This window comes from Zalophus californianus, chromosome 5, assembly GCF_009762305.2.
Source record: "Zalophus californianus isolate mZalCal1 chromosome 5, mZalCal1.pri.v2, whole genome shotgun sequence".
NCBI classification, from domain to species: domain Eukaryota; kingdom Metazoa; phylum Chordata; class Mammalia; order Carnivora; family Otariidae; genus Zalophus; species Zalophus californianus.
Genome location: NC_045599.1, coordinates 26,491,068 through 26,517,275, shown reverse-complemented (window position 1 = coordinate 26,517,275; position 26,208 = coordinate 26,491,068). Strand labels below are relative to the sequence as shown.

The 26,208-nt window shown below is 40.0% G+C and overlaps 1 protein-coding gene across 1 annotated transcript; it reads left to right on the top strand.

Annotated features, from left to right (window-relative positions):
• The first annotated feature begins 59 nt into the window (after positions 1-59).
• ZCCHC10 (zinc finger CCHC-type containing 10) lies at positions 60-23,577 on the top strand. The gene is made up of 4 exons (XM_027607050.1): positions 60-150; positions 17,839-18,003; positions 20,889-20,930; positions 21,569-23,577. The coding sequence occupies exons 1-4, from the start codon at positions 110-112 to the stop codon at positions 21,834-21,836; spliced, it is 516 nt and encodes a 171-aa protein (XP_027462851.1). The 5' UTR covers positions 60-109; the 3' UTR covers positions 21,837-23,577.
• The last annotated feature ends 2,631 nt before the right edge of the window (positions 23,578-26,208 follow it).

Genomic DNA, 26,208 nt, shown 5'->3' with positions numbered 1-26,208 from the left:
CCCGAGGCCGGACTGGCTCCGCCCAGGGAGGCGGACGCAAGGTTCGAAGTCCCCGCCCCTTCCGAGGAGTTTCCCAAAACCCAGCGCGGCAGTTCTCAGCCGCGTTAAGATGGCGACTCCCATGCATCGGCTCATAGCTCGGAGACAAGCGTAAGTGAGGGCCCGAGTAGGGCCGCGGGGAGGGCTGGGGGCGGGGAGAAGCACGTCAGCCGGCGGGTGAGCCCGGGCCGGGATGCGGGGCAGGTATCGGATCCTCTGTGTGGACGGGCGGAGGGTGGTCGTTTCTCACTTGTTGCTGCTCCACAGGGGCTCCGCCCGGGTCATAAGTTTGGTGCCCACGGGCTAGTGATTGCGTGGTAGACAACTGCGTAAGGTCCACGGGGCGGGACCTAGGTTGTGGGGTGGGTGTGGGGGGGGGTCTGAAGAGAGCCTAGCGTTTGCTTTCCGCACAGGGGACGCCCAGGAATTGGGCACTAAGTGGCGTATGCCCCTTTGACCACCCAGCCGCCCACCCTTCGGGTGGCCAGGGGAAAACCTGAAGCCCTGATCCGACACCTTCCACTCTCACCGACGTAAACCTTGAGCTCCCTATGCAGTCTCCAACCCAGCTGGCTTTTCCTGCCCCCCTTCCTATCGCCTTCCCTAGGAATAGCCTGACTACAACGCCGATTTTCCTCCCAAGTTATTTTCTCTCTGTCATTCATTCTTTTCCATAAATAATAATTTATTCATTATCTGTCGCTCTCTGCCAGAATTTGGGTATAAAGAAAAAGAGGTGTTCAAGACAAGAATCCCTGCTTTCAGGGAACTTACATTCCATTGGTAAAGAGTCTATAAACTAAACATTTTAAGTAAATAGAGTTGGTGTTAAGAGCTTTGAAGGAAGTAAGAGGTGATGGAAAGAAAGGCCCAGGTTAGATTGGTTGGCCTGGAAAGACATCTCTGAAGTGGTGGCATTTGAACAGAGATTGGAAGTGTGAGAAAAGAGCCAGTGGTGAGAGGATTTGGGGAAAGAGCATCAGACAGTGACATAATTGCTTTCAGACAGGAAAGAACTTTAGCTTTTTTTTTTTTGAAGAGAGGGAGGGGGAGGGGAGAGAGAATCTTAAACAGGCTACACAGCCAGTTTGGAGCCCAGCATGGGGCTTGATCCCCAACCCTGAGATCATGACCTCAGCCGAAATCGGGGAGTCCTCCACACAACTGACTAAGCCACCTAGGCTTCCCAAGAACTTTAGTTTTTAAGAACTGAAAGTTGGCTATTGTGGCTAATGACCAAGAGAGAGTGGCACAAGAGGTTTGCCATGGACACGTAATGCAGATAGCATCCTACATGCCCCTTTCCTGTAAAGCGTTTTTTTCTACCAACGTGCACACCCGAAAATCTCCATTTTCTCATTCTTTTAGCATTTCATGCTGTTACCATTTGCAAGTCCATAATATATCACTCATAGTCAGCTTGCATATGTGTATGTTTCTTTTTACATTTCTGTTTTTTATTCTTTTTTTGTTGTCTTTCCTTCTCTTCTTTCCATCAGATTCTACCTCTCACACCTGATGAAAAGAGTTCCTTGAGCGTCAGGATAAAGACCTAGGGAGTCAGGGTAGTATGCCTGGTGGAGGAGAAAGCTTGAAAGTCAGACAATTCTGAAGTCAAGAATGGAGTGAATATAATACATAATAGGTGTGCTAAATTATGTCACCAGAGTCCCTAACTCTCAGGTTTGCTCTTTTGGGTGTTAGTTCCACACTTGGATAGGTTAGGTTCATTCCATTGGTCCCAAGATGTTTGTACTATTTTTTGGTCCTTTATATCCTCTCACCTTCAACTTGATGGCATCTCATTTGTGTAGATTGAATCATGTCTAAGGGATTGTGATGCTCTGATTGGCAGATTGCTTTCTTTTACTAGCACAATTGGATGGATCTCTATAAACCGATGATGAGCTAGATAGGTAGGTTAGATAGATAATAAATGCTAGGATGGCAAAACCAAGCAATGTCCACTTAAATATGAAGTGAAAGACTTTTAGCAATCTAAAGAATATTGCTATTTCTCATCTCAGAAGTATCAGAAAGTTCAACAAACGTTGTGGGTTATTTTTTTTTTAAGATTTTATTTATTTATTTATTTGACAGAGAGAGATACAGCAAGAGAGGAAACACAAGCAGGGGGAGTGGGAGAGGGAGAAGCAGGCTTCCCGCAGAGCAGGGAGCCTGATGCCGGGCTCCATCCCAGGACCCTGGGCTCATGACCCGAGCCAAAGGCAGACGCTTAATGATTGAGCCATCCAGGCAGCCCCAAACGTTGTTTTTCTATGGAATGCCTATATTTGGTACATGAGCTACACAGAAGTAAAAGAAATCTTGCCTTTAGGAGCTTCTGGTCTTGTTGGCAAGAAAACAAAATGGTGTATAATAAAAGCGGTCATGGTATACAGAGTAAGTCCTGCCGGGTGCGGTGGCGTGCGCCTCTAGTCCTAGCTACTCGGGAGGCTGAGGCAGGAGGATCGCTTGAGCCCAGGAGTTCTGGGCTGGAGGGCGCTATGCCGATCGGGTGTCTGCACTAAGTTCGGCATCAATATGGTGACCTCCCGGGAGCGGGGGACCACCAGGTTGCCTAAGGAGGGGTGAACTGGCCCAGGTTGGAAACGGAGCAGGTCAGAGTAAGTCCTCAGGGAGTTGGAGGAGACTTTTAGAGGTTAGGGGAGTCTGGTAGAGTTTGGGGACTATTTGGGGGCGGGGGAAGCAGAAGAGGAACTATTACTTTTCATTTTATGTTCATCACAGAGTTTTAGCTTTATTTATAAAAACTATATATTTCTCCCCTAATAAGTTTTAAACTATTTTTAAGTTAGTTATGCGAAGTGAGAAATTACTGTTGGCATTCTTTTTAGAGTCTTTGGACTAATAGAGGAAAGGGAGGAAATAAAAGAGAAAAAAGAGAGCCTAAATTTGAACTTCCTATTTAGCCGATCTTTCAGGGAGTTAATTTTATATCAGTTGAAATGAACTTATTTTCCATTTGTTAATTATAATTACATCTACTTATATGTAAGTAGATTGTAGAACCTTGGTACTATGTGGGGTCATTTCTTCTGCTAAACCTTCCACTGGATTCTTCACCATCCAGGGGAATTATCTAACTTTGGCTTGAGGACCTCCAGGAAGGACATACCTACCTCCTGAAGTAGCCTATTACATTTTTCAAATCTATCAAAAGTTTATGTTGAACTGCAAGGAAAATAATATTTATGAAGCTAAGCCCTAATCCCTTCTAACTTCCTGGCTTTGGACCTAAACTGTGATTTCAGTCAATTAAAAACCCTAGGTGTTATCCACTTGAATTACCATCCAGTCATACTTCCCCTGTCTTGGTACTGGTGTTGATCTTCTGGACTTAAAGAGTCAGACTTACGTTTACCCTTGTTAAATTTCATCTTGTTAGATTTGACACTGAGTTCTAGCTTGTCAAGACATTTTTGGATCCTGATTTGGTCATCCTTTGTATTAGCCCTCCCTCTTAGCTTTGGGTCAGCTGCAGGTTGGATAAATAGGCACATCTGTGTCCTCCAAGTCATTTATAAAATGGTGAACAAGTCCAAACTGAGGACCAAGCCCTCAGGCCATCACTGGATACCTCTCTATACGTTTACGTCAACCCATTAAACAGTAGTCTTTTGTGGGGCACCTGGGTGGCTCAGTTGGTTAAGCAACTGCCTTTGGCTCAGGTCATGATCCCAGGCTCCTGGGATCAAGCCCCGAGTTGGGCTCCCTGCTCAGCAGGAGGCCTGCGTCTCCCTCTCTCTCTGCCTGAAGCTCTCCCTGCTTGTGCTGCCTCTCTCTCTCTCTCTCTCTCTCTCTCTCTCTCTCTCTCTCTCTCCCCCTCTCTCTCTCTCTCTGTCAAATAAATAAATAAAATCTTAAAAAACAAACCAAAAAAAACAGTAGTCTTTTGTCCAGGATGTTCAACCGATCTACCTAATTGTTCTGTTTTGTTCACATGGATATTCTAAGAGACTTTCCAAGATGCCTTATTGACATACAAATTCCCAAAAGCCAGTAAGAGTATTAATCTGTAATGATTTGATACTTAGTGATCAGGGCTTTTCTTTCTGAATGGATTTAATAAATCCAGCCAGAATTTTGCCTAGAATGAATGTCAAGTTCACTGCTCTAGTTTGTGGAATCTACCTATCTCCCCACTTTGAAAATCAAAACTGCATGTGCCTACTTCTAGTCTTTCAGCACCACTCCTGTTCGCCAGGGTCTCTCAGATTACCAGCAGCAGTATAGTCAACTCACCTGGAAAATCTCTGGTATGTTGGGGAGCAGTCACTTGGGCCATTGTGACTTAAACACATTCAGAGTGGATAAAAGCACTCTGTTACACACCCCTCACTATCTTGAGGTTCAGTTCTACTCTTCTCATTCCGCATATCATTGTGTTTGAGTGAAGATTGAAGCAAAATAAAAATAATCCTGCTTGTACTCTCAGCCTATAATTTAACATTGGTGATGTATTCGCCTAGCACCCCAAATAATGAGCCTATCCCTTTTTTGGTTCTTTGTACTTTATTTTTTTTTAAAGATTTTATTTATTTATTCATGAAAGACAGAGAGAGAGAGAGAGAGAGAGAGAGAGAGAGAGGCAGAGGGAGAAGCAGGCTCCCAAGGAGCAGGGAGCCCGACGGCAGACTCGATCCCAGGACCCTGGGATCATGACCTGAGCCGAAGGCGGACACTTAACCATCTGAGCCACCCAGGCGCCCTTGGTTCTTTGTACTTTAAATGTAACTAAAACACAAAACAATTTTTGTTGTTCTTGATACTTTTCACAAGCCTCAGCTTATTTTGGTAGGGTATTTATTTATATTAGGCTTAGATATTAATCTTACAGGCCTTTAGCACTCTCCTATATTCCTTAGTTATATGTTCCTTTGAAAAATATCTTTTACAACTTGTTTTATGACTTCACATGCAGTCCATGTTCATTGTAGGCAAGTTAGAGAATACAGCTAACAAAAAATATATTATAACCCTATCCCAAAGATAATCATTTTTACATATTAATGTATAACCTTTCAGGCCATTTTTAATATTTTAAATGGCCTCATAGTGTTCCTTATGGATAAACAATAGCACAATAACTTTTTGTTATTAGAAAATAATGTTAGTGGAAATAACATTTCCTTTGCGGTTGGATAGTTAAGTTTACCTTTTTTTTTCTTTTTTTGAGTATAGTTGACACGTTACATTAGTTTCGGTTGTACAACATAGTGATTCCAAAACTTTATACATTATGCTGTGCTCACTGTAAGTGTAGTTTCCATCAGGTTTACTCTTATAAACCATATTGCACTTCCTATAATAAATATACAACTAAATTTTTGCATATATCCATTATTCTGGGTTAAATGTATAGACTTTTTCTAAAACCAGGTTTACTGATATTTAATTTACATTTAGCAAAATTCATTGCACATATTTATTTTTGAGAGAAAGAGAGACAGAGCATGTGTGCACGAGCGGGGGTGGGGGTGGTGCAGAGGGAGAATCTTTTTTTTTTTTTTAAGATTTTATTTATCTGAGAAAGAGAGCATGCGAGTGCACAAGCAGGGGAGGGGCAGAGGGAGAGGAAGAAGCAGACTCCCCACTGAGCAGGGAGTCCAGTGTAGGGCTCCATCCCAGGACCTGGAGATCATGACCTGAGCTAAAGTCAGATGCTCAACTGACTGAGCCACCCAGGTGGCCCAGGAAGAGAGAATCTTAAGCAGGCTCCATGCCCATCACAGAGCCTGATGGTGGGGCTCTACCTCATGACCATGAGTTCATGACCTGAGCTAAATCAAGAATTGGATGCTTAACCTACTGAGTCACCCTCTTTTTATTTTTTTTTTAAGATTTTTAAATTTTTTAATGATCTCTCCACCCAACATGGGGCTTGAATTTACAATTCCAGGATAAAGAGTTGCATACTCTACCAACTGAGCCAAGGCCCCCGAAATTTAGTCTTTTTAATGTATAGTTCTATGAATTCTGACAGATAACCTATAGTCATGTAACCACCACCAAAATAAAGATATAGAACAATTTCAACATGAAAAATTTCTTCACAAGCCTTGTAAGTAAACCCTTTACCCCACCCTCTGAAAGCCACTGATTTTTGTCTGTCCCTGTGATTTTACCTTTTCCAGAATGTTGTATGAGTAGAATCAATGTGTAACCTTTTGAGTCCAGCATCTTTCACTTGGTTAATTTCTTTGAGATCCACTGAAGTTCTTGCATGTATTAAAGGTGCATTCTTCTTTTTTTAATTATTGCTTATAGTATCCCATCGTATGGATATACCAGTTTGTTTATCCATTTGCCATTTGAAGGACATTTTGATTGTTTCCAGTTTGGGGTTATCTTTTTTTTTTTTTTATTTGAGAGAGAAACACAGTGAGAGAGGGAACACAAGCAGGGGGAGTGGGAGAGGGAGAAGCAGGCTTCCTGCGGAGCAAAGAGCCAGATGTGGGGCTTGATCCCAGGACCCCGGATCATGACCTGAGCCAAAGGCAGACGCTTAACAACTGAGCCACCCAGGCGCCCCAAGTTTGGGGTTATTTTTAATAAAAGTGCTATAAATGTTTACATATAGTTTTGGGTGTTTTGTTTGTTTTGAGAGAGAGAGCTCATACCAGAGCGTGGGGCAGGGCAGAGGGAGAGGGAAAAAGAATCTTAAGCAGACTCCCTGCCCACCTTGAGCCTTATGCAGGCTTAATCTCACAACCCTGAGATCATGACCTGAGCCAAAATCAGGAGTCAGGCTCGGGGCGCCTGGGTGGCTTAGTCATTAAGCATCTGCCTTCGGCTCAGGTCATGATCCCAGGTTCCTGGGATCGAGCCCTACATCGGGCTCTATGCTAGGCGGGAAACCTGCTTCTCCCTCTCCCATCCCCCCTGCTTTGTGTTCTCTCTCTTGCTGTCTCTCCCTGTCAAATAACTAAATAAAATCTTAAAAAAAAAAAAAATAGGGGCGCCTGGGTGGCTCAGCCGTTTAAGCATCTGCCTTCAGTTCAGGTCATGATCCCAGGGTCCTGGCATCAAGCCCCACATCGGGCTCCCTGCTCAAGCAGGAAGCCTGCTTCTCCCTCTCCCACTCCCCCTGCTTGTGTTCCCTCTTGCGCTGTGACTCTCTGTCAAATAAATAATATCTTAAAAAAAAAAAGTATCTAGTGTTCGTTCTTTTAAAAAAATAAAATAAAGAGGCTGAGCCACCCAAGGGCCCTGTGTAGTCTTTTGTGTAAACTTAGGTTTTCCTTTTTCTTTTTTTTTTATTAATTTATTTTTGCAAGAGAGAGAGAGCGCGAGTGAGAGCACAAGCAGAGGGAAGGGGCCGAGGGAGAAGGAGAAACAGGCTCCCCACTGAGCAGGGACCCCAGTGTGGGCCTCAATCCCAGGACCCCAGGATCATGACCTGAGCCAAAGGCAGATGCTTAACAGACTGAGCCACACAGGTGCCCTGAGTTTACCCTTTTCCTTAGGTACATAACCTAAGAGTGGATTGCTTGACCATGTAGTAACTTTTTCAGAAATCTTATTGGAAACTGGCAAACTTCTTCAAAGTTTGTCTTTTTGCACATCGCAATCTAATTGTTCCAGTACCAGTAGTTGAAAAGACATTTTTCTCTACTGAATTTCTTTTGCACCTTTGTCACAAAACAGCTGCCCATGTATGTGTGTGCATTCTATTCTGTTTCATTGATCTGTTTGTTTATGTAAACACCATACTGTCATAACTGTAGCTTTATAATAAGTCTTGAAATCAGGTAATGTGAGTCCTCTAATTTTGTTCTTTTTCACAGTTGTTGCAACTATTTTAGATTATTTGTGTTTTCATCTGCATTTTAGAATCAGGTTATCAATTTCCACAAAAGAAACTGCTGAGATTTCAATTGAGATTGCATTGAATGTATAGATCAGCTTTTGAAGAATGGATACTTGAACAGTCTTAAGTTTTCTGACCCATGAATATATGTTCAAAAAGTATTCATTTTTTTAAGGTTTTTAACTTATCTCACCAATGTTTTATAATTCAGTGTAGAGGTGTTGAACAACTTTCATCAGATTTATATCTAAGTATTGTAGTAGTATTTTTTATTTCAATTGTTTTAACTGTTAGTTGCTAGTTTGTAGAAATACAATTGACTTTTGTAAATTGATCTTGTATCCTATGACTTTACTAATTTATTAGTTCTAGTAGCTCTGTTGTAGATTCCTAGGGATTTTCCACATAGATAATCATCATTTATACTGTCTTGTTTGGTTTTTTTTGGTATGTACATTTTTAAGATTTTTCTCGTAGTTACCAAATGGTGCTTCAGAAAGTTGGTGCAACTTATATTCTTACCAGCAGTTAAGAACATATGCAAAGTGGGGTGCCTAGGTGGAAATAAATAAATCTTAAAAAAAAAAAAGAACATATACAAAGTGCCCATTCTTTACCTCCGCCAACAATAGGTCATCAATATAGCAGGCATGTCCTACTATCTTAGGTATCAAAGGTCATGTCATATAAAAAGCCTGTACCATTAGAACACTTCTTTAGACCTTAGCTTAGAATATAGAAATGGAATATTGTGAATAGGGTATCCACATGGTTAGAAAGAAATGCTATAAAGTTATAAATTATAAGTTGGCCTCATTCAGCACTCTCTGTGGAAGATCACTGTTTTTAGGGGTGGTTAACTAATGGTTAGAACATGTCAATCAGGGGCGCCTGGGTGGCTCAGTTGTTAAGCGTCTGCCTGAGCCCCACATTGGGCTCCTTGCTCGGTGGGTGGCCTGCTTCTCCCTCTCCCAATCCCCCTGCTTGTGTTCCCTCTCTTGCTGTGTCTCTCTCTGTCAAATAAATAAATTAAAAAAAAAAGAACATGTCAATCATAGATGGGCTTTAGATATTTGTGAATATTCTATTGATAGCAACAGAAAACTCTACAGAGCTGGTGGATAATATTTTTAATAGATGGGATCTTAAGTTGTAAGTTTCTTAATATTGGGCCACCTGGGTGGCTCAGCAGGTTGAGCCTCCAACCCTTGCTTTCAGCTCAGGTCATGAGTATCATGGTGTTGTGGGATCAATCCCTGCATTGGGCTCCACACTAAGTGGGGAGTCTGCTTGAAGATTCTCTCCTTCTGCCCCTCCCCCACTTGCTCTCATGCTCACTCTGTCTTTCTCTTTAAAAAAAATAAAATTGATTTTTTTTAAGATTTTATTTATTTATTTGAGAGAGCGAGAATGAGAGAGAGAGAGAGCACATGAGAGGGGGGAGGGTCAGAGGGAGAAGCGGACTCCCTGCTTAGCAGGGAGCCCGATGTGGGACTCGATCCCGGGACTCCAGGATCATGACCTGAGCCGAAGGCAGTCGCCTAACCAACTGAGCCACCCAGCTGCCCAAAAATAAAATTGATTTAAAAAAAATTAAGTTTCTTAATATTGGAAAAACAACCTATGAGTTGGAGAAGATTTCATGTCCTTGATTCTGAGAGGCTTCCCAACACTACCAATCATAGTTTCATTGTTAGGAAATATTGTGAAACGCTTTGAAATGGATTTCAAAATAAATATTACTAGGTATCTTAGCTAATCCACTCTTCCTGGCTATGTGACTCTATGAGGGCCTATGCATCATTGTCTTTGAGCTATTTTATAACTCTGTAAGGTATGGAAAACTGATAGAAAAGATTCTTACCCATAAAAATGAGCTACAGATGATTCTTGCAATGTGGCTATTGACTAGTTTTTAACTACCTGTAAATTCATTTCAGCATTCCTGATTGCATATGTATGTGTGTTTTTTGAATTGTCTTTTGAACCCGTTACACCATCTTACTGGTTCCTTTATTAATTAATGATTAGAGAAAACCTTTGACATGTGTTTGTTTTTTAAAGATTTTATTTATTTGACAGAGAGAGACACAGCAAGAGAGGGAACACAAGCAGGGGGAGAGGGAGAGGGAGAATCAGGCTTCCCGCGGAGCAGGGAGCCCGATGCAGGGCTCGAACCCAGGACGCTGGGACTATGACCTGAGCTGAAGGCAGACGCTTAACGACTGAGCCACCCAGGTGCCCCGACATGTGTTTGTTTTATATGTATTTGTATGAGAGTCATGATTTTACGCTTTTACAAGTTATCTTTAATGTTTCTGAATTTATTATTTCTGGGGTGCATTGTACAATTGTGTAATATGTTAAATGGTTCTTTTTGCCTCAAAAGCTACTATTAAGGCCATAGAGTGTTTTATTATTGATGCTCTTAAAAATTTGCTATGGGGCGCCTGGGTCGCTCAGTCAGTTGGGTGTCTGCCTTCAACTCGGGTCGGCATCCCAGGGTCCTGGGATCGAGTCCCACATCAGGCTCCCTGCTCAGCGGGGAGTCTGCTTCTCCTGCTCTGCTACTCCCCCTTCTTGTGCTCTCTCTCTCTCTCTCTCAAATAAATAAATAAAATAGAAATAGAAAATAAATAAAAATTTGCTATGACAGGGGCGCCTGGGTGGCTGAGTTGTTAAGTGTCTGCCTTCGGCTCAGGTCACGATCCCAGGCTCCTGGGATCGAGCCCCACAACAAGCCCCACATTGGGCTCCCTGCTCCGCGGGAAGCCTGCTTCTCCCTCTCCCACTCCCCCTGCTTGTGTTCCCTCTCTCTGTCTCTCTGTCAAAATCTTTAAAAAAAAATTTTTTTTGCTATGACATTACATATTCAGATAGGGTCTGAAATTATAATCATGGCTCTGGCAGCTGCTTGCTGAAATTTAAGAACTATTACTAAGCAAAAAACTGAGTCTTCGTTATTATCTTTTAATACTATATCTACCAACATAGTCTTAGTTCTTTATTTATAACATTCATTCTTCAAATTAGGATTAGTTTAAATTTTGGACATACGCTAAAACTGAATTATTGTCCAGATTACAGAACCTGTCGCACAATGCAGGAATTAACTAATGAAAATCCCACTATAAGCAATATATGTTCTCTTAAAACACTTACTTGCCTATTTCAGCAGTCATTCATTTTACAGACATTTACTGAATACCAATTATGTGTTCACCAGGATAAAAAGGATGACTGCTGTAGATCAGAATTAAGAACCCAGCATCTCATTGTGCAACCATGTTATGAGAAAATTTAAAGTGCCATGTATCATTATTCCAGACTATTGATTAGCCTAGTATGTAGATTGACAATAATATATACACATCCCAGTCTGTAGAATGGGGATAGTGCTTTCAAACTCACTGGGTTGTTATGGGGATTGGATGTGATTATGCATAACTAATATTTATCTAAATTCCTGGCATTCAGTAAGTATAAGCTGTGGTTATGGTCTCATCTAATTTTCACAATAACCTAGTAAAGTAGGTATTTACTACATCTTTTAGAAGAGAAACGAGGTTCCAAAATAATTTTGCTAAAGAGCCTCTTGCTATGTAGTGAAAGAGATTTGTTAAAACCTTTGTTGTGAAATACATCACACGTACAAAAAAGTTCAAACAACATAACTATGCCACTTAACAAATTCTTATAAAGGGAACGTTCCATGTGACTTCCACCCAGGTCAAGTAATAAAATGCCCAGTATACCAGAAGCCCTTAAGGTCCTTGCCAATCATGACCTCCTCCCTCCTTCTCGAAGGTAATCAGTGACCCAGCATTTAATGGTAATTTTTCCCTTGCTTCTCTTTGTGCTTTTACCATCTTACTATGCGCTGGAGTTTAATTTTGCCTGTCTTTGAACTTTATACAGAATCAGACAATTTGGATTCTTTCGAATAATCAGACTTCTTAGATGTAAGATCTATGTAAGTTAAACTGTAAAGTTTGTTCATTTTTATTTTTTTTTCTAAGATTTTATTTACTTATTTGACAGAGAGATAGAGAGCAGAGCGGCAGGCAGAGGGAGAGGGAGAAGCAGGCTCTCCACTGAGCAGGGATCCCGAAACAGGGCTTGATCCCAGGACCCCGGGATCATGACCTGAGCCGAAGGCAGACGCTGAACCACCTGACCCACCCAGGCACCCCAAGTTTGTTCATTTTTAATACTATGAAGTATTTCACTGTATTCTGTACCACAAATTATCCATTCTACCCTATTTCCGGTTTTGAGGATATTACAGATCATGCTGTTACAAACATTCTTATAGTTTTTCCTCTTCCCTTCTTGAATAAGTCACACCTAAAGCCATTAAGTAGTGTAGAACAGGGTAGGCTTTCAAGCAGAGGGTTGACTTGGCATTGGAGTATTAGGGCTGAAGTGGGGTAAGAAGGCATCCACATAGGTGTGTGAAGTGATCTGCAGTGTCAGCAGGCTGTGGAGGGCATCCATTGGAGGGAAGGCCTAGTGTAGGATGTGAGATCCCAAGCAAGGTGAGGAAGGTGTCCACACAGGAGCAATTTAGCATAAGTTGTCACCCTAATGGAGAGAACAATCTACATAGGGGAGGTGGCGTATAATTTGATATGAGGTGTCAGAGCCTAAGTGGAAAGAGAAATGTGACTCTAAATATCATCAGGGCTCCATCAGTCTGATTTCAGGCTGGGACAGGGAAAGGAGATGAGCCTCAGATTTTTTGTTGTACCAGAAAGCAAGGAAGTGCTCCCAAAATGGAGCCATGTCAAAGGAACACGGAATCCAGCTTAAAAGGATTCCTTTCCACTGACCACATCTAGGACAATTAAGTACCAAAATAAATCATGGTAATGGATTAAACTCACTGAATAAAATTCACTGACTAAAATAGAAAAATATGAGTTCGTACTGATAGATGAATAAATGAACTAAAAATTTAACGGGCAGGATATTTATATAATATCAAATACCGACCCACAAAATAGTTATTAATTGTTATATTAGTTTTCACTTAGAGTTGTTTGACAAATTGCCCCAGAACTTAGTGGCTTCTAACAATCAACATTATCTCAGTTTCTGTGGGTCAGGAATTCAGGAGTGACTTAGCTGAGCGTTCTAACTCATGTTCTCCCTTATTTGTCCTGGTCAGGATGTTGCCAGGGGCTGCAGTCATCTGAAGGCTTCACCAGGACTAGAAGATCTTTCTCCAGGATGGCTCTTTCAGAGGACTGTTGGCAGGAGGCCTCAGTTTCTCACCACATGGGCCTCCCTAGAGGCTGCTTAAGTGTCTGCATGACATGGCAGCTCCATGACTTAATCTTCAAAGTCACACTCCATCACTCTGCTTTATTCTGTTAGAAGAAGCAAGACACTAAGTCTAAGCCACACTCAAGGTGAAGGGAATTAGGGCTCCACCTCTTGAAGTGAAGAGTATCAAAGAATTAATATGAACATTAATTTAAAACCACCACAATTACAAAAGGACAAAAAGTAACTTTACAATGCAAACTCTGGTAGACCCTCCTTAATCAAGGGATCAAAGTGCATATCAGCAATTAAAAGACGAATTGCAGTCTTGTGTCATGTGGTAGGAATACAGTGAGAAGGACAGCACATTTCTATTACATTCCTGCCAAAGATACATGGCCTGTATCTAATCATGTAGAGATATCAGATATGGTAGTTGACCTCCAAGATGACCCCCAATTATCCTTGCCTCCTGGTATTCACACTCTTGTGTAGTCTCCTCCCACATTATACTAGTGTTGGTCTGTGTGAGCAATAGAATACAGCAAAAGGGATGGTATGTCATTTCCAAGATTAGGTTATAAAAGACTGATTTCTTTCTTAAGTTGTCTTGGTCACTCCCTCTGGGGAAAGCCATGTTGTGAGCAGCCCTGTGAAGAGGTCAAGAGAAAGGGAACTGAAGCTTCCTACTGAGAGCCCCCTGAGTGAGCTTGAAAGCAACTCAAATTGAAGCATGTTCTACGAAATAACTGGCCTGTAACCTTCAAAATTGCCAAGGTCATAAAAAACACACGACTAAGAAACTCATTAGACAAAAGGAAACTAAAGAAACATGACATGCAACAGAATGCTGAACTAGATTTTGCTATAAAGAACATTATTGGGACATTTGATGAAATAAATGGGGTCTGAAGATTAAATAGTAGGAATATATCTATATTGATTTCTTGATTTTGATGGTTACATTGTTATGTAGGAAAATATCCTAATTTATAGAAAATATACAACAAAATATTGTGAGTTGATGAGTCATCAGGTTGGCAACTTATAAACGGTTCAGGAAAAGTAGTTCTTTGAACTGTACTTACAAATTTTCTATAAGGTTACGATTATTTCAAAAATTTTAAGAGCTACATAAAGGAGAACAATATTCTTATACATATTATCTGGTATAGCTATGCATTGATTCTGTTTTTTATTTTTATTTTTTTTTTTTGAGAATGCACACCCGATGGGGGTGGCGGTTGGGGAGGGGAAGAGAGAGAGGGAGAGAGCTAATCCTAGGCTCCACGCCCAGTTCGCCCAGTTCGCCCAGTTCAGAGCTCACTGGGAGGCTCCATCTCACACCCCTGAGATCATGACCTGAGCTGAAATCAAGAGTCACACACTTAACCAATTAAGCCACCCAGATAGCACTGCATTGATTTCTATTGTATAAATACCTACAAGTGGAATTGCTGAATCAAAGAGTGTGCATTTCTTCAACTACAGTAAATTTTTTTCAAGATGGTTGTACCAGTTTGAGTTCATCCCCACAATGGATGTGTCTTCTCTTGCTTTATATTCTTGCTAACATTTGCTATTGCCAGTTTTTAATTTCAGTCTTTCTGGTATGTGATAGGTAGTACCTTCAGGGTTTTTTGTTTGATTTTGTTTTTTTAAAAATTTATTTGAGAGAGAGAGAGAGAGCAGTCATGCAAGAGTGGGAGGGGCAGAGGGAGAGGGAGAGAGATTCTCAAGCAAACTACGCAATGAGCTCAGAGACTGACTCAGGACTTGATCTGACGACTCAGATCACGATCTGAGCCAAAATCAAGACTTGGATGCTTAGCTGACTGAGCCACCCAAATGCCCTTCTTCAGGGGTTTTAATATGCTTTTCTTTGATTAGTAAAAAACAACTTTTTATATATTTAGTGTTAACTTGTGTTTCCCAGGCCCATTTTTGTCCAGTCTTTACATTTTCCATTTTGTCTTATTTTTTTATGATCCATCATTTTCTTATTGATTTGTAATATCTTCTCCAACCTCTTGGCTTCCCTTCTTACTCTCTTCATAGTGTATTTTGATGAACAGCAGTTTCTTTCTTTCTTTCTTTCTTTCTTTCTTTCTTTCTTTCTTTCTTTCTCTTTCTTTTTCTTTCTTTCTTTCTTTTCTTTCTTTCTTTCTTTTTCTTTTTGAGAGAGTGAGAGAATCCTAAGCAGGCTCCATGCCAAGTGCAGAGCCTGACACAGGGCTCAATCTCAAAACCCTGAGATCGTGGCCTGAGCTGAAATCAAGAGCCAGATACTTAACCAACTGAACTACCCAGGTGCCTTGATAAAAATAAATTCTTAATTTTAGCATAGTTTAACTTAATAGTCTTTTTCTTTATGATTATTAGTATTTTGTTTTTTAAGAATTATTACGTCAAATATGTCACTTTTTCTTTTTTTAAGATTTTATTTTTAAGCAATCTGTACACCCAGTGTCGGGCTCAAACCCACAACTCTGAGATCAAGAGTCACATGCTCCACCCACTGAACCAGCCAGGAGCCCCTGTCACTTTTTTTTTTAAGTTTATTTATTTTTAAGTGATGTCTACACCCAACATGGGGCTGAAACTCAGAACCTCAAGATCATGCTCTTCCAGACTGAGTTCAGCCAGGCACCCCATCATGTCACTTTTTTTTATACCACCTTCTAAAACATTTATTACTTGAGCAGTCTGTAATCGATGTTTGCATATGGTGGAGAGTAGAGGTTTTCTTTTTTTAATTAAGATTTATTTATTTGAGAGAGAGACAGTACGAGCAGGGGGAGGGGCAGAAGGAGAGAGAGAATCCTCAAGCCGACTCTCCACTGAATGCGGAGCCAGTGCAGGGTTCGACCCTGAGATCATGACCTGAGCAGAAACCAAGAGCCGGACACTCAACCGAGCCACCCAGGTGCCTCAAGAGTAGAGTTTAAGTCTCATTTTTTCCATATGCATAATCAGTTGTCCCTGCACCATTAATAATATGTCCTTTCCCCCACCAGTCTCTGGTGCCATAGTTGTCATAAATCAAGTGTTCTTATATACATTAGTCTATTTCTGGACATTCTGTTCTGTTCATTGGTTTGTGTATCCTTGTTCCAATTTCACATTTTTAATTGTTATAGCTTTACCATAGGTCAGTGTCTTTTAATCCAGGGCTTCCCCACTTGTTCCTTTACAAGGGTATTTTGGCTATTCTTGGCCTTTTGAATTTCCATATACATTTTAGAATAACTTCGTCAACAGAACACACAAAAACTTGTTTGGATTTTGATTGGCATTGCTTTGAATCTATAGATCAGTTTGTGGAGAATGGACATTTTTACATTATTGAGTTTTCCACTCTATGAACATGGTATATTTTTCTCTGTGGCTACATACTTAGATGTTTAATTTCTTTGAGTAGTTTATATTGTGCATAGAAGTCTTGTATGTATTTTCTTTGGTGTCTTTGTAGGTAGTTGATATTTTTCAGGAAATTATAAATATCACCTTTTAAAATTTCATTTTAAATGTTCTCATTATATAGAAATTCTATTGATTTTTATGTGTTTACCTTACATCTAATACAGAGGTCAGCAAACAGTCATTTACTGAATCCTACTTGCTGATTGTCCTTGTGGGCTTGCCAGTTAAGGATGTTAATTACATGTGTATATATGATCAGTTTGATGATAGGAAACATGAACTTTAACCTCACATGAGTGGAATGTTATCTTCTACAAAAGAATTTCATCCTTTAAATCTCTTTTATGTGAAATATTTTTGTTAATAAAATATCTGTGGAATTGTGTTTTCTCTCTTGTCGTGTCAGTACCTACATAATATCCTCAGTTTTGCCTCCTGATCAGCAAAGCCTGAAACTTTTACTATCTGATTTACAAAGTTTGCCCTCCCCAATCTAAAATCTTGCTGAACTTACGAATTCTAATTTTTTCAAAATATTTTTGTCTGTAGATTATTTTGGATTTGCCAGGTACATAATAAGTCATCAGTGAGGAATGACCATTTTGCTTTTTCCTTTCCAATTCTTTCATCTGTTTGTCTTTACTTGCTGCATCTGAATCTAATTTCAGGGATGGAGGGATTGAGATTTTTCTTAGTCTCCTAGATGACTAAAAGCTGGGCTGTATTCCGTATACAGTTGGTTTATTCTTAGGGTATAACTCTTCAGAGACCTAACTCTGGATACATACTTTGTCTCCCTAGCTTGTTGTAAGTGAGGGTTACCCTGTTGAGTTGGCAAACACTCCCAGAGCAAGAATTGACTTAAATGCAGAACTGACTACTCTTGATTTCCATTTTCTTCCATATCTTGGCTTGGTTGTTCTTCACTCCATTGTTAGTTCTTTGATGCCTCAAGCAGATTCTTAAAAATGTTTTGACTGTTTTTTCTATTTCTGAGATGAGGAATTGGTCTTAGTTACCTAGTCTGCCATTACTGGAATGGAATTAAGGAATGAAGATTTGAACTCAGTTCGGTCTAACTCCCAAGGTCCATGCTCTTGACTACTTACTATATTGCCTTGTGACTAAATCTAACATAGTAAACAATTGAAAGTGTAAAATTATGTTTATTTTTGACCTAAAAATGTTCATGTTGTTTATGCCTTTCAGGGTAGAAAATGTCAAGTCAAAATTTTGAGGCCTGTATTCTTTTTTTTTTTCTTTTTGCTCTGTAGTGAAGCAAATAAACAACATGTAAGATGTCAGAAATGCTTGGAATTTGGACATTGGACTTATGAATGCACAGGAAAAAGAAAATACCTACATAGGCCTTCAAGAACAGCAGAACTAAAGAAAGCTTTAAAAGAAAAAGAAAACAGATTATTATTATTACAACAAAGGTATGTTGACCTCTGGTATCCAAAGGAGTATTTTTTATCGATAGACTTTATTAAGCAACTAAAGGTATCATGGTGGTTATCCAGATTCCAATTATAATATTAGCTAATGTTTAATGAGTGCTTCCCATGTGCCAGGCACTGTATTAAGCTCTTTACAAGTATTAGCTTATTTAACCATCACCTCTGTACCATTAAGGTAGGTATTATTCTCCCCATTTTACATGTGAAGAAACTGGAGCCTGGAGAAGTTGAGTTACTTGTCAGTGTCAGTAAGCGGAAAGATTAGGTGTTGAACCAGCCAGTCCATGCTCTTAATCACTTTGCTTTGTTGACTCAGCTGCCAGTGAAATGGCAGCAGAATACTACGAGGTAGATGATATGAGCTGTCAGTCGTAAAGATAAAATGGCCAGTTATTTTACCAGCAAAATGAGTTTATTGGGGAATAGAGGAATTGCAATCCAGGACAAGCAGACTATGGCAAACCGTAGGCAAGTCCGGAGAACAAAGGACAGGAGCTTGCTTTTATCGAGGGAAAGAGGAAATTGGGAAGGGCTGTTTTAAAGAAAAGTCCACTGGAGGAGAGTGAGCGTTCAAGCTTCTCATTGGATGACTGGGGCAGTTGCTGTTGTGAGGCAAGAAGAAAATTTTCCTCCCTCCTGCTGGGATAGTCAAGTAAGCTTCTTCCTGTTGAGGAACAAGGTACTGGTCTCTGTGGGGGGGTCTGCAATTGATGATGAGTGGTAGTGTGTGGGAGCTCCCCCTGCAGGGTTTCCCAAGTCCATTTTAGATGCAGTTCCCTTTATTTTCTCAGAGCTGATATGGAAAGATATCCGAGATAAGTATCCAAGATACTTAGACTATAAACAAGGTAGAGAACAGTATATATAATATGCTATCGTTTATCTTAAAAAAGAAGAAAAGGGGGTGCCTGGGTGGCTCAGTCGTTAAGCGTCTGCCTTCAGCTCAGGTCATGATCCCAGGGTCCTGGGATCGAGCCCCGCATCAGGCTCTCCGCTCAGCAGGGAGCCTGCTTCTCCCTCTCCCACTCCCCCTGCTTGTGTTCCCTCCCCCCCCACTTGTGTTCCCTCTCTCACCATGTCTCTCTCTGTCAATAAATAAATAAAATCTTTAGAAAAAATTAAAAAAGAAAAAGAAAAGGAATAATGGAATTTTTTTGGAAACAAATGATCCATAATAGTGGCTCCTTTCTAGGAGAACTGGGTCGGAGAGTAACTGGAAATCTGTTATTTACTCTTTTGTGTCCTTTGAATAAAGCCTTTTTTTTTTTTTTAAGATTTTATTTATTTGTCCGAGGGAGAGAGAGAGAGAGAGAGAGCACAGGCAGGGGGAGGGAGAAGCAGGCTCTTGATCCCAGGACCCTGGGATTATGACCTGAGCCGAAGGCAGATGCTTAACTGACTGAGCCACCCAGGCATCCCTTGAATAAAGCTTTTAAAATTGCTATGAATTAGGTAAGTAAGCATGTTTGAGAAACTGCAAGAGGAAGGTGCCCAGTGTACTCAGTGCTACAGATCAGAAGCAGCATCTTCATCAGAACGTTAGCTGTATAATAGTGTCTGAAACACGGGAACTTGCAAGACGGTGGTCTCCCAATTAGTGGACGTGACGGTTCTTCAAAGGTTATGTAGGAATAGATAGGTAATCAATTTTTTAAGTCATCAGTGTTCATATATATAATTTTTCAAAAAATAATTTGTATGAGAACTTGCCTGCTCATTCTCCTCTTCTACTTCCCCTTTCCTCATGTGTAGAAACCTAGACATTTTTCAAAATACTGGTGTTTGTACTAAGAAAGTGGATAGCTCTAATTATTGGAAGCAAATTCTTTTGTACTTTTTTTTTCCCCAGCAAAATTGAAGAAGGACCTAATTGGGCTACCAATTTAAAAGTATTTTTTAGGGGCAATGGGGTGGGGTGGCTCAGTCAGCTAAGCATCTGGCTCTTGATTTCAGCTCAGGTCATGATTTCAGAGTCATGATTTTGAGCCCTGCATTGGGCTCCATACTGAGTGTAGAGCCTGCTTAAGATTCTCTCTCTTCGTCTCCCTCTGCCCCTCCTCCCCCTGCTCAAAATAATAATAATAATAATTAAAAATAAAAATAAATAAAAGTATATTTTAATGATACATCTTTGTGACTTGTGGACCACATCATTGGAGATATTCAAATAGTGACGTTGCTACAACAAAACTCTGTTCCAATCTACCTATTTAGGTTAAGAAGGCTTCTTAGGTTAAATCTATAAAAATTAAATACAGGAATTGAATTAATGCTGAACCTTGTCGCAACCTAACAGTAAGATCCAGGGATGCATAAACTAGAAAAACAATCGATGTCTTTAAGAGATGCATTTCTAATAAATTTACTTTGATGTGTAATAATTATTAAAATTTGTACTGTATTTCTATATTGTTTTATTTTAAAGATTTTATTTGTTTGTTAGAGCGGGTGGGAGAGGGTGAGAGCACACAAGCAGAGGGAGCGGGAGAGGGAGAAGCAGGCTTCCCGCTGAGCAGGGAGCCCGATGTGGGGCTCGATCCCAGGACCCTGGGATCATGACCTGAGCCGAAGGCAGACGCTTAACCGACTGAGCCACCCAGGTATCCCTGTATATTGTTTTAATCAATTGTATAGTAATATTGGTAATGGTGACTCGATTCAGAAGGTTTTTTTAGAGAGGGAGTGGGAGAGAGGGAGAGGGAGGGAGGGGCAGGTTATAACAAGAAATACTGGGCTCTGTACATGTCACGAAAGACAAGGTGTTTCTCCAATGGAAGACACTCTGGGGGCTAACTAAAGGGCTGGTTTGAGCTGTGTATAATCACTCTATTAACAGGAACTTTTTTCCCCCTCATGTTTATCAGCATTGGAGAAACTAATACAGAGAGGAAGACCAAGAAAAAAAGGTATGTGTGGCTTTAGGAGTTTTATATGGCTAATAAATAATAACTAGTGGGAGGGATGGGAAGAGTGATTTAAAATAATAGTGATAAAGTTTGGATCTGAAGTCTCTTGTTTGTAATTCATGATTAAGTATCATCCTTATTTCCTGATATGTTCCTCTCTTTACCTGACTGGAACATACTACCTTCATTTCTCCTTTTTCTCCAACTTTCCAGAGGCTTTATACCTGGAAATAGTAAATAATGTCTCTTAAAAATCTCTCTTATTGTATTAGAATGGGAACTATTATTAGACTGGTAAAAAAAAAAATTGTTGAGCAGCTCTACCTGGTTCAAAGTAAAGATTATGAAACATTTACCATGCTACCTGAGGTTTAAGTAAACCCAGTTGTTACACTGCAACTTTATTCTAACATTATTCATTCTGGAGCATAATAGAGTAGGAACGCTTAACTCCGTCCAAGAGAGTTAGATTGCGAAAGTAGAAGACGTTGTGGTTGCCGCAGGATTTCTCCAGTTACGTAGTCCCCCGCGTGCACAGCTTCAGCATGTGCATGTGGGTTGCCCGTACAGTTGCTTTTGACCGTTCTGTTCAATGTCAGCTTCCCGTGCGTATCACTAACTCCTCGCTGTCTTAATAGGTCGAAGAGTGTAACCAGTTCCAGTAGCGACAGCAGTGACAGTTCAGCCAGTGATTCCTCATCCGACAGTGAAGACACATCTACCTCGTCCTCCTCAGAGGACAGTGACACCGACGAAAGCTCCTCCAGTTCATCATCTTCAACCTCCTCCACAAGCTCCTCCTCGTCCTCCGATTCAGACTCCGATTCCAGTTCTTCCAGTGGCGGCAGCACCAGCACAGGGAGCAGCTCTGAGGACGAGCCACCAAAGAAGAAGAGAAAGAAATAGAATTGCCCCTCGCTTTTGGACTGCTGGGCTGCGGACATTAATGTGATTCTCGAAAGGGAATTTACAGTATGTTAAGGCCAAATAGATTAACCGGTCAAAATTTCTGGAGTTCAAAAGTTTCTAAGTGTTTTACATCTTAAGAGCATAAAGAGTATTAATAATGGGTTATATATCTATGTATGTATATATGAAAGACTTTTTATTTTAAGGGTAAATCTTGTTTTTCTTTTTTATCTTTAATATATATCTCTAAAACTTAAAGCTGAATCCAGTAAATCTGTTTTTGGGATGAAACTTATCTTTTCTCCCTGTGAAATAAATGCCATACTTTGTTATTTGTTAGTGCTATGTATCAGACATGTTTTCAGGATAATGCATCAGAATATCTGGCAGTGAATTTCTAATGCTTTTGGCTGTGCGTTATATAAGATTTAATACATTGTTACTACACAATTAGGAGCGTTCCTCTTAATACCTGTGCCCTATTTTTATGTTTATGTTCAAAAAGTTATTCTGACTTCTTGTCCTAAAAGAAAAGCTCAAGGAACCTATTAATATCTTCATACCTTTTGGATGGTACAAATGTCAAGTTATTGTGTTATATTATTCATTTTCTTCTGGTTCTTAGAGTTACTCTTTTTTTTTTTTTTTTTTTCAAGTAGGCTCCACACCCAGCATGGAGCCCACTGCAGGGCTTGAACTCGCAACCCTGAGATCAAGACCTGAGCTGAGATCAAGAGTCGGATGCTTAACTGAATAAGGCACCCAGGTGTCCTGTAAAGTTACTCTTTTCTGAGGAAAATTAATCTGGAGGAACCTAAAAAGGAACGAAAATTCTGAAACTACTTAGGAGTCTAATCTCTTGGTGCCTTTTGATAAATGCTATGTGTCAGAAAAGAGTCATTTAAAAAAGCCTAACTTAAGGTAAAAGTGATACAAATATCTTTGTGTGTTATTACGCTATAAAAGGTAGGAGAGGAAAAGAAAGTTAGGAAGAGAGGTAATTTTAATAGAAAATTAGGGTGATGTTGGTTGCCTTTTATTAAGCTTTTCTAAGCTTTCATAAAGATTGCCTTTTATCATTTTTGCAATTGTGGTATGATGATTTATATGGCAGCTGGTCATATATGACACTACTGCGTAAATATAAATAAGTTGGATTAATCTGGCGTGTTTACATAGCATATACACAGTTGAAATGTAGCATGAAAGATTAAAGAGAAATACTGCACAATGTTTCTTAAAAGTAAAATTCTCTGCTATAGTGAACTTCTTCAGTTTCGCATGACATCATTTTGTGATGTCTTTTAAGCTTTTTGGAAAGAGATATCATTTGTAGAAAAATCTTGATTTGGGCTAAATATGGGTTTTTAAAACTATGAATGTTGTCTTTTTTATATTTTTATGAGAAAGTAGTAGAAAATTGCTTTTGAAAAAAATGGGCTTCTATTTAAATGTTGAAATATATGTAATAAATATTGTAAGCTTGAGGAGCCTGTAATTCCTTGTATGTTTTATAGAACCATCTGCTTTCAGTGATTGTAAATAAACTGTCAAAACATCATTTCCAGAGGCTCCGTACAGAACATATCAATTGACGGGTAGATTTAATAAATATTTAGGACACATTTTACAACATTGGTCATCTCCGTAAGGACTTTTTTGAGCAGTTAAAAAACCTGGAAGAGAAACGTGTACATACGTAGCAACACTTGCAATTAAATAAAACTCATCATTTGTGCTCACGAGCTTAAGCATCTATTATCTCTTTGCTGTTTTAATACGAGCTCTTACTCCTTTTAAGGGTAAGGACATTTAAGCAAATTCTAATTATTTTTACTATTCTCTTACAAGGTGTTCCTGGAGAAGTGCAGGAGGTAGGAATTCTATTCTTTTCTAGTCACACAGTTCAGTCATAACAGAATCAATGGCAAAGTAGAGTCTAATTTCCACAGAGTTTTTCCCTGTCCTGCCAAAAAGCAAAAATGTGGAAGTTGAGTCCCCGGCAAATGTATTAAATGTCTTATTTCTCGGGCGCCTGGGTGGCTCAGTTGGTTAAGCGACTGCCTTCGGCTCAGGTCGTGATCCTGGAGTCCCGGGATCGAGTCCCGCATCAGGCTCCCTGCTGAGCGGGGAGTCTGCTTCTCCCTCTGACCCTCTTCCCTCTCGTGCTCTCTGTCTCTCACTCTCTCTCTCTCAAATAAATAAATAAAATCTTTAAAAAATAATAATAAATGTCTTATTTCTCAACCACAAGCATATCAAGAAAAGTCATTAGATCACAGGTTTTCATTCCAAAATATTTCATTAGTACTTTATCCTGGAATTAAAATATGGTTATAGGCCACACGTTAGCCCTGGTAATGGAAAAAAAGTACAAAGAAGGTATACTTCATAGTTTTATTTATTCTTTTAACTTTCTATTTTGAACCGATTGTAGGCTTACAGAAAAATTGCAGAAATGTGACTGTTTCCATATATACCTCAACCAGCTTCTCCTTATGTTAGCATCTTCCATAACCCTAGTTCACCAGTTTACCCATTTATGTCCTTTTTCTGTTCCAGAATATTACCCAGAAAACACAGTTACTTGTAAGTCTGCTCCTGTCAATAACAGTTCCTTTGTCTTTCCTTGTCTCTCATGCCCGTATCACTTTGAAAGAGTGTTAATCAGTTGTTTTGTTTGATGTCCCTCAATTAGGGTTTATTTGGTGTTTCCTTGTGATTGAACTGAGGTCATATTTTCTGGAAGAATATGACAACAATGAAGCTGTGTCTTCCATCCACGCTATCATAGGATTCCTTATGTCAGTGTGTCTTATATATTATTGGTTATGTTGACCTTGATTACTTGCTTAAGGTGGTTTCTGTCATTTTTAAAGTTCCCTTTTTACTTAATAGGTACTTTGGGGGAGATGCTTTGAGACTATGCAAATTGTTGCTGCATACTCACCCACTAGTTTTAGTGGGTCTCGTCTACAATTATTACTGTGATGTTTTGCAAGTGGTGATTTTCTTTTTTTTTATAAATATTATTTATTTATTTTATTTTATTTATTTGACAGAGAGAGCACAGCAGGGGGAGGGGCAGAGGGAGAGGGAGAAGCAGACTCCCTGCTGAGCACAGAGCCCAACACAGGGCTTGATCTTAACATACTGAGAATAGGGCGCCTGGGTGGCTCAGATGGTTAAGCGTCTGCCTTCGGCTCAGGTCATGATCCCAGGGTCCTGGGGTCGAGTCCCGCATCGGGCTCCCTGCTCAGCGGGAGCCTGCTTCTCCCTCTGCCTCTCTCTCTCTCTCTCTCTCTCTCTGTCTTTCATGAATAAATAAATAAAATCTTAAAAAAAAAAAAAAAAAAAAAAAAAAGATACTGAGAATACAACCTGAGTCAAAATCAAGAGTTGGCCGCTTAACTGACTGAGCCCCCCAGGGCTTAAAATCTTTTTTAAAAGTTGTTATGATGGCCTCCTTTCCCCCACTATAATATATATAAATTCAGAATGGGCCAAATAGCCATTTTCTGACACCAGACTCGGTGACAGAAAGAAAATGTCATATATACATATGACCATACTGCCGTACTTTGGATTATGGTGCCTTAATTGAAAGAAGTTGGCCCAAAGCACTATTTCCAATTGTAATTTTGTATGCTGCCCTGCAAGTTTTTACACCCTGGGCAAATTGTGCCATAAAAAGATTTAGATGTGGTGTGTGTGTGTGTGTGTGTGTGTGCACGTGCGTGTAATAAAGAGGGACAAATGCATCATATAAGAGGGAAAGAGACAACAAAGCCAATATGGTACCCGGGCTGCAGACGTTCTTAGATGAATTTTTGGAGGGGGTACAGGTGGAAGTTGAAGACCTAGGAATTGCCAGTGTTCTTAAAAAGTCTTCCACATGCCTTCAAGGGTACTTGTGCTTGCTCTTCAAGGTAATTTGTAATAACCATAAACACGAGTAGAACACCTGTTTGGAAGGTACTGTAAACAATGTGTAAATAACACTTCAACAGTGGTTTCCTTGGAGGTCACTATCTAGTTGGGGAGACCAGGCACACACACAAACATCAACAATGAAGAGGACTTTCAGTTAAATGTGGCAAATTGAACCCAGGTGTTTATTACCATCCCTCCTGAAATCCAACTAAAATGGCAGAAAAAAATAAACATAAACCCATAAGGCAAAGAAAGAGAAAAAGACAGGAGATGAAACACGAGGAATGACAGCTATTTTAGAAGCTCTAAAGTTGATGGAACAGTGGGTGCCCATGTAAACGAAGCAAGGCCACAGTATATGCTAGCAGTGAGGGAAAAGCAATGCGAAGAAGCTGATTTGTGCCACAGAACTCTGGAAAGTCTCCAAACTTGGCAC

What these genes read in the sequence shown, in the direction of transcription:
- ZCCHC10 (XM_027607050.1), top strand. Translation starts at nt 110, where the DNA reads ATGGCGACTCCCATGCATCGGCTCATAGCTCGGAGACAAGC. An exon ending in CTCATAGCTCGGAGACAAGC is followed by an intron (nt 151 to 17,838) that starts GTAAGTGAGGGC and finishes TTTGCTCTGTAG; the next exon opens with TGAAGCAAATAAACAACATG. An exon ending in AGGAAGACCAAGAAAAAAAG is followed by an intron (nt 20,931 to 21,568) that starts GTATGTGTGGCT and finishes CTGTCTTAATAG; the next exon opens with GTCGAAGAGTGTAACCAGTT.